The sequence below is a fragment of the Notamacropus eugenii genome, chromosome 3 (assembly GCF_028372415.1).
Source record: "Notamacropus eugenii isolate mMacEug1 chromosome 3, mMacEug1.pri_v2, whole genome shotgun sequence".
NCBI classification, from domain to species: domain Eukaryota; kingdom Metazoa; phylum Chordata; class Mammalia; order Diprotodontia; family Macropodidae; genus Notamacropus; species Notamacropus eugenii.
In genome coordinates this window covers 52,279,472-52,294,761 of record NC_092874.1, presented here as the reverse complement: position 1 = coordinate 52,294,761, position 15,290 = coordinate 52,279,472, and the positions used below count along the sequence as shown (strand labels likewise).

At 36.6% G+C, this 15,290-nt stretch overlaps 1 protein-coding gene across 3 annotated transcripts in view; it reads left to right on the top strand.

Annotated features, from left to right (window-relative positions):
- The window catches only part of CDK14 (cyclin dependent kinase 14), a 678,242-nt gene that overhangs the window by 186,371 nt on the left and 476,581 nt on the right, over positions 1-15,290 (top strand). For all 3 annotated transcript variants that reach the window (XM_072651519.1, XM_072651521.1, XM_072651520.1), the window contains one exon: positions 5,758-6,003. In XM_072651519.1, coding sequence (XP_072507620.1) covers positions 5,758-6,003 — 246 coding nt within the window. The remainder of the gene's footprint in view (positions 1-5,757; positions 6,004-15,290) is intronic.

Sequence of the window (15,290 nt, the reverse complement as noted above, 5' to 3'; positions counted from 1 at the left end):
TGTTACAGTTCCTTGCATTTACTTTGTGGCCGTTCCATTTTGTTTTCCTTATTTTGCTTACTTCACTTTGCATCCATTTATTTAAGTCTTCTCATGATTCTCTGTTGTCATCTTGTTTGTTGTTTCTTGGAGGACAGTAATAATTCATTACATTCCTGTATCACGGCTTGTTTAACTATTTCCCAATCAATGAATATATACTTTGCTTCTAGTCTTTCCTGTTGCTAAAAGTGCTACTAGAAAATAATTTCATATAATTGAAGCTTTTTTTTCATTTTATTTTGTTACTGACCTCCTTGAAATATTTGCTGAGCAATGAAATCTTTATCTTAAGAGGTATAGACATTTTTGTTACTTACATCACAAAATTCCAAACTTAGGAATAACTATCTTTCGAAAAAAAAGTGTTATTGATGCTTTAAAAATATTATTTCCCAATAATTCCTCTCTCCAAAATGTATCCTCTCTTTTAATAATGGTCATGTCTGATAGCATAGCTCTCATTCTACACATATAAATCAACACATCTTTGCCAAACAGAGATGTATATTAAACTAAATGTCTATCATCTGAAGTCAACATTGGTCATTTTATGAGCCAGTGACTAATATCCTTGGGTGATCTTTTCCTTTATGTTACCTTAATTTTGTACAAATTGTTTGCTTGGTTCTGCTTATTTTGATCCATATTACTTAATACAAGTCTTCCCACTTCTCTGAATTCTTTATATTCATCATTTCTCATCGTGCATTAGTATTCCATTACATTCATATATCACTTCAGCTGTTCTTTACGTGATGGATACTCAGTTTGTTGCGGGGGTTTTTTTTTGGTACCAGAGGTGGATAACTGGCTTCCTAGTCCAAAAGATCAAGGTTCAAATCTTACTTCTGATACATTTCTGACACATCTGACATTGGCCAAGGCTCTTGTTCTTTCAGTAATGGTTGCTATTATTATTATTACACTTGCAAGATCACAGGTATAATAATAATAGAAAACCTGTAAAGTTAAAAAACCTGTAAAGTCACAGGTGTTACCCATGGGACCTTTCCTTTTACTTTTGCTGTCTTTGGAATTGTAGGTCCAGTAGTAATACGTCTTGACCAATATGTATGTGTGGTTAGTGATTCCTCTGTTATACTTTGATATTGTTTTCTAGTGTAACTAGATTAACTTACAATAGCAATCTTTATTCCTGTTTTTGTTTTTTTTGTATGCTGTGAAATGTGGTGTTCCACGAATGCTTTTTAAAAAAGAAATTAAAAAAGGGATAGTTTATTTTTTGTCTTTAGCTGGCTATAAGAATATGATATAAGCTATTGCTCCAATAATATTTACTGAACGTGCTTATGACTGTTTGTTAAATTGTTTGCAAGTCTGAAGACCCCTATAGTATTTTTTAAAGAAAACTTCACTGGGTATCTTTCATAAAGGAAAACTAATAACGTCACTTTGGTTAATTAGAATCAGCTTGTGAAGAGCAGTTCGGATATAGAATTCAGGGCAGGCTGGGTACTTAATATTTAATTAAAAATAAGCCTTTGGTTTCACTGACTTGCATGGACTTTCTCCTCCTCTCTAACTTTTTATTCTGTGTACACCAAGGATATGAAATATTATTTCTATTGTCGAATTAGTCATACATTTAAAAAACAAAACAATTTATCCATCCATTTCCAGTGAAACATAGAATAATTTAATATCCTGGCTTTTTTTTGTTGTTGTTTTTTAGATTAAGCATATCTGTCAGTAAACATTTATTAAGCACCTGTAATGTGCCAAACATTGTGCCAAAGCACTTATGATATAAAAAGATGGAATAAACATTTCCTTGTTCTCAAGGGTTTCACAATCTAATAAGGGAGAAGTATACAGGCAGCTATCTACGAAGAAGCTATGTACAAACAATCAAGAAAGGAAATTCACCAGAATCAAGTGGGATTTTAGCTCGAAACTGAAGAAAGCCAGAGAAGCCAGGAGGATAATAATAATAATTAGAATAATCCAGAATAATCCAGGCATTGAAGATAGCCAGGGAGAGTGGCTGGGATTGGGAAATTGAGTATTTTATTAGAAGAACAGTGAGGAGGGCAGTGCCTTTGGCTCACAGAGTAGGGGGAGAGGGAATATAAGAAGACTGGAAAGGTATGTGTAGGGTTCTGGTTATGAAAGGCTTTGGATGCCAAGCAGAGGACTTTATATTCAATTCTGCAGGTTCTAGGGAGCCTCTGAAGTTTACTGAGTACAGAGAGGGGGGAGACTTAGCTCGACCCACACTTTAGGAATATTATTTCAGCAGCTGATTAGAGGAGGGACTGTAGCGGGGAGAGATTTGTGTCAGGGAAACTAGCTAGCAGGCTGTTATAACAGTCTAGGCATAAGGTATTACGTTCCTATACCAGTACATTGGGCAGCGTCATAGGAGAGAAGATGCATAGAGGAAAGATGCTAAGAAGGCGAAATTGACAGGCCTTGGCAACAGATGTTAGACACCTAGATTGGCATCCACCTAGCCGGGGTGACTAGTAGTATGTTGGTCTTTTCAATAATGATAGGATATTTTGCAAGTGGTTTTAATGGGAACGATCCTAAGTTCAGTTTTGGATATGTTGATGTCTTTGGAATATTTAGTTTGAGAAGTCCGTTAGGCAGTTGAAGATGAGGAGGGTGGTCAGGAGAAAAGTTAGGTCTGGATAAATAAGTCTAATAATCATCTCTATAGAAATGATAATTAAATCCAAGGGAGCTGATGAGATCACCACATTAACTAGTATGAAAGGAGAAGAGAAGGGGACAGAGCCTTTGGGGACACCTAGGCTTAGGAGGCATGACCTGGATGAAGATCTCCCAAAGGAGTGGTCAGATGGGTAGTAGGAGAACCGAAAGAGAGTGATGTCCTGAAAACATAGAAAGGCAAGAGTAAGAAGGAAAATAGGCATCTACAGTGTGAGAAGGATGAGGGCTGAGAAAAACCATTGGATTTGGCAAATAAGAGATCATCGATTACTTTGAAGAGATAATCTCTGTTGGATGATGAGATCGGAAGCCCGAGTAGAGAGAGTTAAGAGGCGAGTTAGAAGAAAGTCGGCAGAGGCCTCTCTTGTAGATAACCTTTTCAAAGACCTTAACCACAAATGCGAGGGCAGGTATAGGGCAGTAATGAGCAGGCAGAGATAGATCAAGTGAGGATTTTTTCAGGATGAAGGAGACATGGACATGTCTTAACATAATCAACTTGGTCATACTCTCCCCACACATCTGGCTGTCATTATGCAAACTCTTCTCCATCCCCTGTTGCCTGCTCCCTTATTCCCGTCTCCTTTAATCCCTCATCCCTTCTAATGCCACACTCTGAAGCTAACTACCCCTCCCCCTGTGTTCTGTGGAACAGATAGGTAACAAACTTGCTTTTATCTTACATCTTTTCCTTTCCCGTCTCATTCATTTTCTGGCTCTTCCTGAGTCCTGGCTCTCTTATAATGACCTGGTTCCCCTGGCCACCCATTCTATCACGGGTTGCATTTTCACTTATTTCCTCAAACTCACTGCTTGAGATGGGGAATTTGAAGTACTCTTGGCTCCCCACTGCCACTTTCAGGCTCTCACCTCCATCATGCAATGACTTCTCTTCCTTTGAGAGTCACTAAATCCCTGTCTTCTACTCAATCAACATTCTGTTAGTTCTTATCTACTGACCTCCAGGATTGTAAAACTAAAATGCACGTACACACTTCAATTTCTTATTAATAGCCAGTAATAATAATAATAATACCTAGCATTTTATATAGTTTTTGAACATGCTATCTCCTATAATCCTTACAATTTTGTGAACTATTATTATACTATTATTATACCCATTTTACAGATGAGGAAACTCAGACAGTCACTTGCCCAGAACAAGCTAGTGAGTGTCTGAGGCATGCTCTTAACCCATATCTGTATATAGTCCAAGCCCAGCACTCTATCCTCTGGGCTCCACCCAGAGTTAAAGAATAGAGGAGAAAATAAGGGAATGGGAGCTATAATGGTAATGGGGAGGAGAGGAAAGATAGAAGAGAGATGGGGAAGGATATCAAAGTACACAAAAAAGGAGAGAGGAAGAAATAGGAAAGAGAATAGTTGAGTAGGAGTAGAGTGAAGAAGAGAGAATCAGTAGACTTTTGACTAATTATTGGCTAATTATATAGAATCATGAAAGCTGGAAGAGAGCTTACTGTTCATCTTGTTTAATCTGTTCATTTTCACAGATGGGAAGCTGAGGTACAGAACAGTAAAGTTAATCCAGCCAGTGGAGATTTAGGTCTTTTCATTCTAAGATCAGTGGTCCTTTCACTATGCCATGTTTTCTTTTCTTTTCTTTTTTTATTATTGCTCCTAATTTTTCAGCTGTTTTAATCAGTAGTTTTTGAGGATAGTAGAGCATTCAGTTAGGATGGAAATAATTCTTTATGCTCCAGCAACAGCAAGCAAAGTATTATCAGTCCAAGGACAAGATTAAATCTGGTATGGGGTTAGCTGGAGGCTCTCCATTCCTGTGAGGTAAACATTCAGGTTTACTTTGATTTCAGGATATTGACTGAAATTTTTGTTTTTGTCTGTTCACTGGTTCATATGATTTTTTTCTCTCCCTAACTAGGCAATAATTATAATACATGAATTCGGTTCCCCATCTTTTTCCCCTTAGGAATGACATGTGACTTCTTAATGGTTTAGAAATTTTTCCAGTTGTAGTCAGATGGTAAGCCATCTGTACTATAGTTCAAGTCCAACCTTTCAATAAGGATGAATTAAAACTCTGTTAACAGCGTATACATTACATTTTCTTCCAACTTAAATTTTGCATTTTAGGTTTTACTGGCTCTCTGATTTGGTATCTGGTCTATATACGGTCTTCAAGTGAATGAATACTAAATGATTATAATAGACCTTAGAAATACAGAATTTAGATTTGGATGTGCCCTTAGTTACCTATTAGACCAGCTCATAGATGAAATAATTCCTAATTATTCCATACTTGAAATGTAGTTGCCTTTTGAAGATCTACCTCCAAGGAAGGGGACCCCATCACCTCTCATTGCAACCCATCTACTCTTGGAGAACTTTAATTGTTGGGACATTTTCCTGCCATTAAGCTTAAATTTGCTTCTTTATATTTTAAAAAATATTTTATTTTTATTGTGTCATAAACTGATATAACTTTTCAAATTATGACTATAGAAAAAAAAATTACCAAAATTGAAGTTTCTATTCTGCCATACTGCATACTTACTGTTCACTGGGCATTCCTTTTCCTGATTTTGGCATTCCTTCACCCCCCTTCATGCCTTTGTTCATACTGTATTTGTGTCTAAATGTTGTATTCCTTTTGGTAGAATATAAGTTCCTTGAGGATAAAGGGACTATCTCTCATTTTGTCATTGTGACCCGTTGCTGGTCACCTGATATGTTGCACCTGCTTGAAAATGCTTGTTGGATCAAATTAGTTTAAATAATATAATATCAAAGTATTTAGTGCTGTTGTAGTGGATGAAAGATGAAACGACTGAGAAAACAAAATTTTGAGCATTTTGATTTATTAAGCAACACCTGGCAGTTGCCCCAAGAAATCAGGACCATGGGCACATATTGCTTAATAACTTGATATGCTCAGAAGCTCGAACTTTTGTTTCCTCAACTATTTTGTCTTTTACCAGCAAGACTATTAAAAGATGGATTTTGAGTAAAATACTGAATTTAATTTGTTTATTCTTTCAGATATGTGTCACAAAGATGTCTACACGGAACTGCCCAGGAGTGGACTCAGTAATCAAACCCCTGGACACAATTCCTGAGGACAAGAAAGTCCGGGTTCAGAGGACACAGAGCACTTTCGACCCCTTCGAGAAACCGGCCACTCAAGTGAAGAGGGTCCATTCTGAGAACAATGCTTGCATCAATTTCAAGTCCTCCTCCAGTGGGAAGGAATCACCCAAAGTCCGCCGACATTCTAGTCCCAGCTCTGTAAGTCCAGAATACTATTATCTATCTCTCTGTCAACAGAAGCATTGTGCTAAAACTCTAATGATAGCAAACTGTCTAGGGAATCTGATGGTATTATGAATCCGTTACCCTGCCTGTTTCCAGCATTTGGCACAGTGCCTGTCACATAGTAAGTACTTAATAAATGTTGACCAACTGACTCCACCAATGAGTTATAATGTTTTGGGAAAAAAATTGCAATTAAAATGACTTTATTCATTAGCATCCTGGGAACTTATAAGGAATGACTTGGAATTATGTTTTTGAAGGACTGCTTTCTGTTTGGCTTCATTTAGTGAAATTCCTAATTATGAATGATCTGGTATCAGAACTCCTTGGAAGGAATATGGAATTAATCAGGTTGATGGGCAACAAGAATCACAGTTCAGATTTGGCTGAGAATCTTATCCCTCTTTCTATTGCCTTTGTGACTTCAGGTCAATCACTTTACCTCTCCCGACCTCCTTGCTTCATACATAAGATGAGAAGGTTAGATTAGATGGTATCCAAGGTCCCTTCCAGTCACACCAAAGAAATTTATCCAAGGAACCAGAGACTAAGTGTAGTTTTTTCTAATGTAGGAGCTGTAAAAAGAAAGACCATGGAATATTGGAACAGTGGGTCAGCAGCACATGGGAGACTGGGTTCAATGCATAGTTTAAATGCTATGTACAGGATTTAATGGATTGTGGGTTCCTGTTGTAGACAGTCTCTGCCATTGCTAACCTACCTATCCCTTCCTCTGTATCTGTGCTGGCAGTAGTAGCTTGGCGAAGATTAGCTTTCCTTTTCATCCCAGTGACTTTTTTCACAACTTGACTTCCATTGTCTTATTGAAATAGCATAGAATTCTAAGTCAACTTTCCCTTTAATGATGGATTTTTAACTTCTCACCAACATTAATAGAAATTCCACTTATCTTCATCTTTTATAGAAGAAAAAGGACCTTTTTATCTCATGGTAATTGCTAAGGAAAACAAGGAGTGGTGCGTAACTCTGCACCTTTACTTTGAATCCTTGGGAGATTTCATCCTTTACGGACCCAGTGAAGAGATGCTCTTATTTTGAACCTTTGGATGATTTTGAAAAGCTGTTGAAAGCTAGAAGAGATCTTTTATTGACATCTTCTGCTAAAGCTGAGATCACTTGCTCTTTCATCAAATCTTGATCCTAGAGGTCACATAGAATAACCCATCCTAAAGTGAAATCCAGGAATATTCTCCACAGTATCACCAGCAAGTGACTCTCTACCCTTGGCTTCGAAGACCTCCAGTGAAGGGAGAACTCACTACCTTTTAGGGCAAACTCTTCTTGTTTTTGGACTGCTCTAATTGATAATGAGTCTTTTTTCATATTGAGGTGAAATCTGTCTCTTTGGAGCTTTTACCTATTATTTCTAAATCTTCATAGGATCCAAATAGAATAGACCATACACATACCATATATATTTATGTTTGGGGCCGAATCTGAAATCTGATACCATCGATATTGACTGTTTTTTCTGAGCTCTAAGAATCCAGGTTTCTTGGTTCACAGTGTGGTCAAACGATTTGGCTACATTTCTTTGGTTTTTCTACAGAACTGGGGAAGCTATTAGGAAGTTAGAAGCATTGTAAAGTCTAGGGAATTTACAGTAATTGTGATATCTTATTTGAATTGACTCCCTTTTAAAGCAGTTCATATGCAGTACAATATAACTGGAGTGCTCAATAGTTTTTAAAAACTTGGTTGCTGTTATTATGCTGTTATCAATAATCTCAAGTGGTAATATGGAATAGAAAAATCATTAACTTTAAGAAATTAAAAATTGTGTGGCACAGATTAGAATGGAGTTTTGTGAAATCAGACAATAATGGGGTATTATGACTGCAAAAATATTGACTCTGACTTCAATAAGTAATCACCCTCTTTTTCTTCCAGCTTATCAAGGAGGACTCCTTTAATCAATCAACAAACATTTAATTAAATATCTATCACGATGTGCCAGGCACTGGGATTTAATAATGATTTTTTTCTAAAGTAAATATTTTGGAAAATGTTTTAAAATGACATTCAACTCAGAAACTGACATGTATAATCCAGATAGCCTTTTAAAAATCATTTAATGAAATAAAATGAACATATATAATAGGTTTGAAAGGGACCATATAGTCCAGTTCTCTCATTTTGTAGGTGAAGAAAATTAGTGAAGCCATTACTGACTTGTCTTAGGTCATACAGGTAATAAGGAGCAAGACTGGGGTCCAAATCTAGTGAAAATGTTTCTAAAACTCCATACTTAAAATGGAAGCATTATTGTGCTCACACCTGATTTCTTCCGTATGTATTATTTGTTTCCTTTCTAAGGAATTTTTTCTTTACTATCAGCAATGGGGTTTCCATAGATGGTAGAATTCTCTTTATTTAGTAATTTTTCATTCATTTCTGACTCTTTGTGACCTAATTTGGGGTTTTCTTGGCAAAGATATTGGAGTAGTTCTGCATTTCCTTCTTCACCTCATTTTATAGATGAGAAAATTGAAGCAAACAAGGTCAAGTGACTTGCCTAGAGTCAGTTAGTGAGTATTTGAGATCAGATTTGAATTGAAGAAGATGAGTCTTCCTGACTCCAGGCCTAACAGTCTATCCACTGTGTCACTGAACTGCCCAGAATTCCCAGGATTTCCTGGTACTTAGTAAATGTTCCATTTTAGGTCACAGCCAACATGGTAGCTTCTGTAGTAAGATATTAGGGCCTGGCCTTAGACCACTTAGCCACCGGGAACTCCATTCATTTAAGGGTCAGAACTAGAGCCCCAATGCAGCAGGGTGAATTAGCTGTATTTCCATTGTCTGTACCAAAGTTGCTCTCCCCTGGGGCAGACAATGAAGAGTTTCCTATTCCTTTATTCTGAGAAAATAAATTACTCTCCTTTCACAGCATTCTACATCTCTGTGAAGTTAGTGACTGATAGTACTCTTACTGTCCTTTTTACCAGCCAGCCTTCTGCAATTTTTATTTCCTAATATACTGTCCTAAGCATGCACTGTTAAGTAAAGAAGGGCTAGAATATAGGTGCTGCCTGTCCGTGACATTTCCTTCCCTGTCTGTATCACATTCTCCGTCCGTAGCTGAAATCATGTTCAGTTGTAATTATTTGAGTGACTTCTTAGAATTTCATCATTTCTCCAAGAAGATCAGAAGTAGGGCAATAAAAGTTGAAAATTGTATTTTAAAAGCACAGAATGAAAGCTTCAGATTTTGAGCTGTCCTGAGACTCCCTTCCTTGTTTAGCTAGAGAGGACGGAATAGATGCAGTCCTGGGACTGTCCTGTACAGTGACCGATGTGTAGCTAAGAATGAAGTTGGCTACACTTTTGCATGTGGGAATAGGAGGTCTGGTTGGATTTAGGCCCTTCAAGTACATAGAGGATTACATGGACACACTTATTTTAGCATGGTTGAGCTATTGCTCTTTATAGATCAGTATAACTTTTACAAGGATGTTGTACATTTTTCAATGGTTTGTGATGTCAGTGTGATTGATCTGGAAATTAGAGTCGATTTCCACAATGCCTACATATCAATTTCACAGGACAAATAAAATGGATTGTTTATACCATGACATGTGGCAAAATATTAATTTTCTGACAACTCAGTGTTAATGAAATGTACTTTAACCAGAGCAATTAATGCATCTGAATCCATTTAATTAGATAAATAGAGTACTTTGGGCTATCAGCATTTTCTCAATTGCAATTTTGAACATTTCCTCTGGTTGAGTTGGGGGTGTTTTCCTGAGAATATTTCCTCATTTATCTAATTTTCTCATTTTAGTTTTGCTGAAGCAATAAAACTTAAATATGGTTTTGACTTTTGTGAAAAAATTCTATTTGTTAAATACATCAACTCTTTTATAAAAAGCAATTATGTAGAAATCTGTAATTCATACATAACACTCGTTTATATAAACATCTATAGGATGACCTGAATCTACATAAATACATCTGTATGTGTGCATACATACATATCCATGTGTATGTATATATATATACATATATGCAAATGCACATAGATGTATGTATATATCTATACATACATATACACACATTTCCTTAGTAGTGTGAGATCGTAGGGTTTGAAGTTGGAAGGGCCCTTAGATGTCATATAATCCATTGATTTCATTTTGGGTATGAGGGCAGTAAAGGCCTGGAGAGCTGAGTAGTAAATAGGGGAGCCAAAATTGAAACCGAGGTTCTGAACTGAAATCTAGTGAACAGTAGTCGTCAATTCCATTCAACATGCGTATGCTAAGTCACCCCTTTTTCCTTTGTAGACTAAATGTCTCTTCTTCAAATTATGCGTTGGTGATTTCTGTTAAGGTCACTGGAAGTTTCCTGTGTTTTTGATTGGATGACAATCTCTCTTGCAGGAGGTAAATGGGCTCTGACTAGAGGTTGTTCTTTTGTCTTTTTAAGGTTTTTCTTAGGTTGAAGCTACTCCTTTAGAAGTACCTCACTAAACAGATAGACTCCCCTTTCTGATTTTAAATAATTTACTGTGGAACTGTGAACATAATATTTTTCCATTGAAGATCATTTCATATTGAAGTTTAATATAGTTTTAAATTTTTTCTATTTAAAGCTTGGGCTCAGGAGTGTGATGGTAAAGTGTGACACTCTCAAGCTGTTTGGCAGCGATGAAAAATGTATGAGAACAGAACCCACACAGCTCACACAAGGAGAGTCAGGTGGTTCTAAATGTAATTTTCCATTAAATCTTCTTTGACTCAGTTCAGTCTAGGAGTCGTATGTCAGGAGTTTCTGAAACAGAAAACACGTGGTCCAGACTGAATAATAATGCCAAAGAGTTTGCCGCTAAGAGAACAGGTTGACCTTCTTAAAGAAACTCTTTGGAAATGTACACCTTGTGCTAACAAGACTCTCTCTCCTCTTCTTTTTAGGTCCCTTTCTTTCCATTTCCAAAGTTTCTAATCCCTTGTATGTCAGGAGTTAATGTTTATTTGTGTTTATGTATGTCTTTGGCAATCTGGTGAAGCCCATGGACCCTTTCTCAGAATAATGTTTTTAAATGCATAAAAAACCCCCATGTGATTACAAAGGAAACCAATTATATTGAAATATAGTTATTTATCTGTATTAACAAGACATACACAAAAGTTCCTGGAATCCTGATTAAGAACACCTGCTTTATATGTATATTCACAGCATTTAGAACAGGAAGGAACAGTAGAGATCAGTCATTTTATAGATGAGGAAACTAGGTTCCAGGGAGGTGAATCGATTGGTGAGGTCACAGCCTGCGTCGGCGACAGACTAGATCTCTGATTTCCTGACTCCTAATTAAGTGAATGATTCTAAGGATAATCCATTTCTCCCACTGAACTTAATTATAAAATTTCTGTTGTTACTTTTTTTGTTGTGTAGGTATTTTAGTTGTATCTGACTCTTTGTGATCCCTTTTGGCAAAGATACTAGACTGTTTTGCGATTTCTTTCTCCACATCATTTAACAGATGAGGAAACTGAGGCAAACAGGGTTAAATGACTTGCTGAGGGTTACAGAGTGAGGAAGTATCTGAGGCTGGATTTGAACTCAGGTCTTCCTGACTCCAAGCCCAGGACTGTAGCTGCCCCTGCTGTTGTTACAAATGTGTTTTTTTTTTTTAAAATTGTTCATAGTGTTAAAAAAAAATCCTCAGATGTTAAAATGGCAACTTCTGGCAAAAAAGTTGTTAGTAAATGTGTGTGTGGGCAGGCTGGAGAAGTCTAAGGGATGTGATAATATGAGTCTGATGACTGTGCGTAACTCTGCCTCGCTTAAATTGAATTCAGTGTAGGTCAAGATATCACTCCTTGAGAACGAAGGATGAACAACATGTTTTGCAGTCCTTTTGGAGTTCTGTAGGGTTCATTGTATCCTGAGATCACCTCCCTTATATCATCATTTCCCAGGTGATAAACATTTTCTCTTGCTTTCAGAGTCCCCAACTCAATCCTTGAAATCAGATAGCTTTTATGAAAATTATAGTCTAATAAGGGGGATAAACTGGACATTGATAATTCAGATTAGACAATATGCCAAGGAGGGGGCCATGCCAAGTCCTAGGAAGAAATCTGAGGCATGATCAATCTCAGTCAATTAGGAAGGATCAGCAAAGAATTTCTGAAGGGGTGGGGTAGGGTCTAAGTTAGATCTTGAGGGTCTCAGTAGATGCAGGTTGCAATAGTATGTGTAGCCTCTGCCATGTAATAAATAATCTTTATAAATTTGTGAAATCTGAGGTTTTGGATTTTGTAAGGTGAATGTATCCTTGATTCTGTAAATTCAGTATTCTCTTAAAATAGGTTCATCAAAATGAAGAAATTCTAGTATATCTTAGAAAGAGGTATGTTTTTTGGAAAAGTAAAATATTGAATGACTAGGAGGATAACATGATTCTTACCTAGTAATTCATGTTTTAAGATATTAAAATATTTAAGAGAGTTCAGGGAAGGAAGGATTGTTAGAGGAAGAAACTGCCTATAACGCAATAGTTTTGTGACTCTGGATAAGTAACAACATCTCAGTGTCTCAGGCAACTTTCTAAGACTTGCTTATTTGATTGGGGAGGAATTTTTGTTGCAGTCGTTCCCTAGTTAGGTAGTTAGATGACTCAGTGAGTAGAGCACTGGGCCTAGAGTCAGGAAGACTTGAGTTCATATTTGTTACTGGACACTTACCAGCTTTGTGATCCTGGGCAAGTCACTTAACCTCTGTTTGTCTTAATCCATTGGAGAAGGCAATGGCAAACCACTCCAATATCTTTGCCAGGAAAACCCCATGGACAGTATGATCCATAGGTTTACAAAGAGTTGGACATGACTAAACAATAAGTTCTCTATGTGCATGAAATCACAGGTATAGAGCCTCACTCAGTTTTTTTTAAAGTTAAAAGATTCCCAACATATTCGTTTTCGGTAGATTCATGGCCTAAATTACATTATTCATGAAATTTTATGCATTAATGATACATAAATACATAAATTTTACTTGTGATTGTTAACTCCTACATATTTTCTATATATACCAATTTTGACTTTGATGTACTTACAATACCTGACTTTCAATAAGTAAACTATTAGTTTGGTAAGAGAAAGCCAGCAGATAGAGCAGTGATCAAAGCTCTGATTCTTAGCAGGGGAGAGCCAAGTGACATAAAGATTTTACACACCTGGATGAAGAAAGGTTAGTAGTGGTAACTAACTGTGGAGGGAAATCTATTTTTAAAAAAGATAGAGTGAAAACAAAGAGGACTTCAGAGAAAATTGGGATGACTTTTACTAACTGATGCAAGAATCAGGAGCACAGTTTGCTTAATGATAGCTGATAGTGTAATTAAAAAAACACTGCAAAACCTCATTTATCAGTGTCAAGGATGAATTGTAACATTATGGAGAACATTTGGAACTATTCTCAAAGGGCTGTAAAACTATAAATCCCCTTTGATCGAGCAGTACTGCTTCTAGGGCTGTATCTCAAGGAGATCATAAAAATGGGAAAAGGACCCATGTGTACAAAAATATTTATAGCAAATCTTTTTGTGGTGACCAAGAATTGGAAATCGAGGGGATGCCCATCAACTGGGGAATGACTGAACAAGTCGTGGTATATGAATGTAATGGAATACTATTGTGCCAAAAGAAATGACGAACAGAAAGACTTCTGAAAAACCTGGAAAGACTTATATGATGCTGAGTGAAATGAGCAGAGCCAGGAGAACATTGTATGCAGTAATAGCAATGTTGTGTGATGATCAGCTTTGTTAGATTTAGCTATTAGCAATGCAGTGATCTAAAACAATTCCAAAAGACTCGTGATGGAAAATGCTGTCCACACCTAGAGAAAGAACTATGAAGTCTGAATGCAGATTGAAGCATCCTATTTTCTCCCTCATTTTTCTTTCTCACCATTTTTCCCTTTTGATCTGATTCTTTTATAACATGGCTAAGGTGGAAATGTGTTTAATGTGATTATACATATGTAGCTTAAAGAAATGAATTGTAGAAAAATAAAATTTGGGAGAAGGGGTAGTGATCATGACTTGCTGTTATTAGATTTTTAGGAAAGCCATTGAATCCGTAACACATAATCTTCGCAATTCTTTCATCTGTTGGTATCTAGAAAGTAGGATTACTGAATCTCTTTTGGCTGACATGACATGTTTAAATTCCTTTGTTTTCCAAAATGCTTATAGCCCCACTGGTTACTCTCTGTCCCCCCTCCCCTCTTTTTATTAGCTGCTCAGTTGTAGAGGGTGACAGAGGTGGTAAGTGTCAGGGGAAGGAGTTACCCAGACCAGGTGGGGCTCTTCCCATCCAGTGATCTCAGATATGTAGATACTTTTATTTTTATAACTATGATTTTCTAATGATATCACATAGATTAACAAAATAGTATGTTTGAGCAATACAATGCAATACACTGACCATTTTGAAAAACATACTTCGTTCTGCACCCATAGATCACTACTCCACTACCATCAGATCTCTCCCCAAAGGAAGAGGGCATGCTTTGATATCAGTAAATTTAGCGTCTGCTTTGATCAGACTGCTTTTATTACTAAAAAATAAAAACAATCTTTTTTTAATATGAATGTGACTAATATCAGTAGAAACTTTTTCTATACAAAGAACAGATAAAGGAGATGGCATAGGAAGCTTTGAATCTCTACTATTTGGGGTTTGGATTTATTTTAATTTAATGTGGTTTTTCCAGTACTTCCCTGCTTCTCTCTTTTTCTCTCCTGAACTTTCTTCTCTTCTCATCTGTTTTTTAAAACTTATTTTTATTTTAAAAAGTGATTCATGGACACTATTTCCTTCCTCCCCTTTTTTTCATCATCAGCACTGTTACCCCATCTACGTCTCTCCCTACCCTGCGATCCCCACTGATCTTCCCTGTCTCATCCCTTCTCAAAATAAAGACCTTCCCTTTTTCTTTTTTCTTAAAAAGTATAGTTACATAAAATAGATCCACACACAGGCTGTGTCTGAAGATATATGCCTCATTCTTCACTTCTAGTCCATCTCTGCTCTGCCAAGAGGTTAGAAATGTGGTGCACAAATTTAAATTGTATTTATTTTCCATTACGTTATTGGAATCCTTATTTAAATTATTCTCCTGGTTTGGCTTACTTCTGCTTTGTATCAGTTCATACAGGTCTTGAGTAAATGAAAAACCATTTATTTGTCTTCAATTCAAAGAAGTTCATTCTAATGGAAGACAGC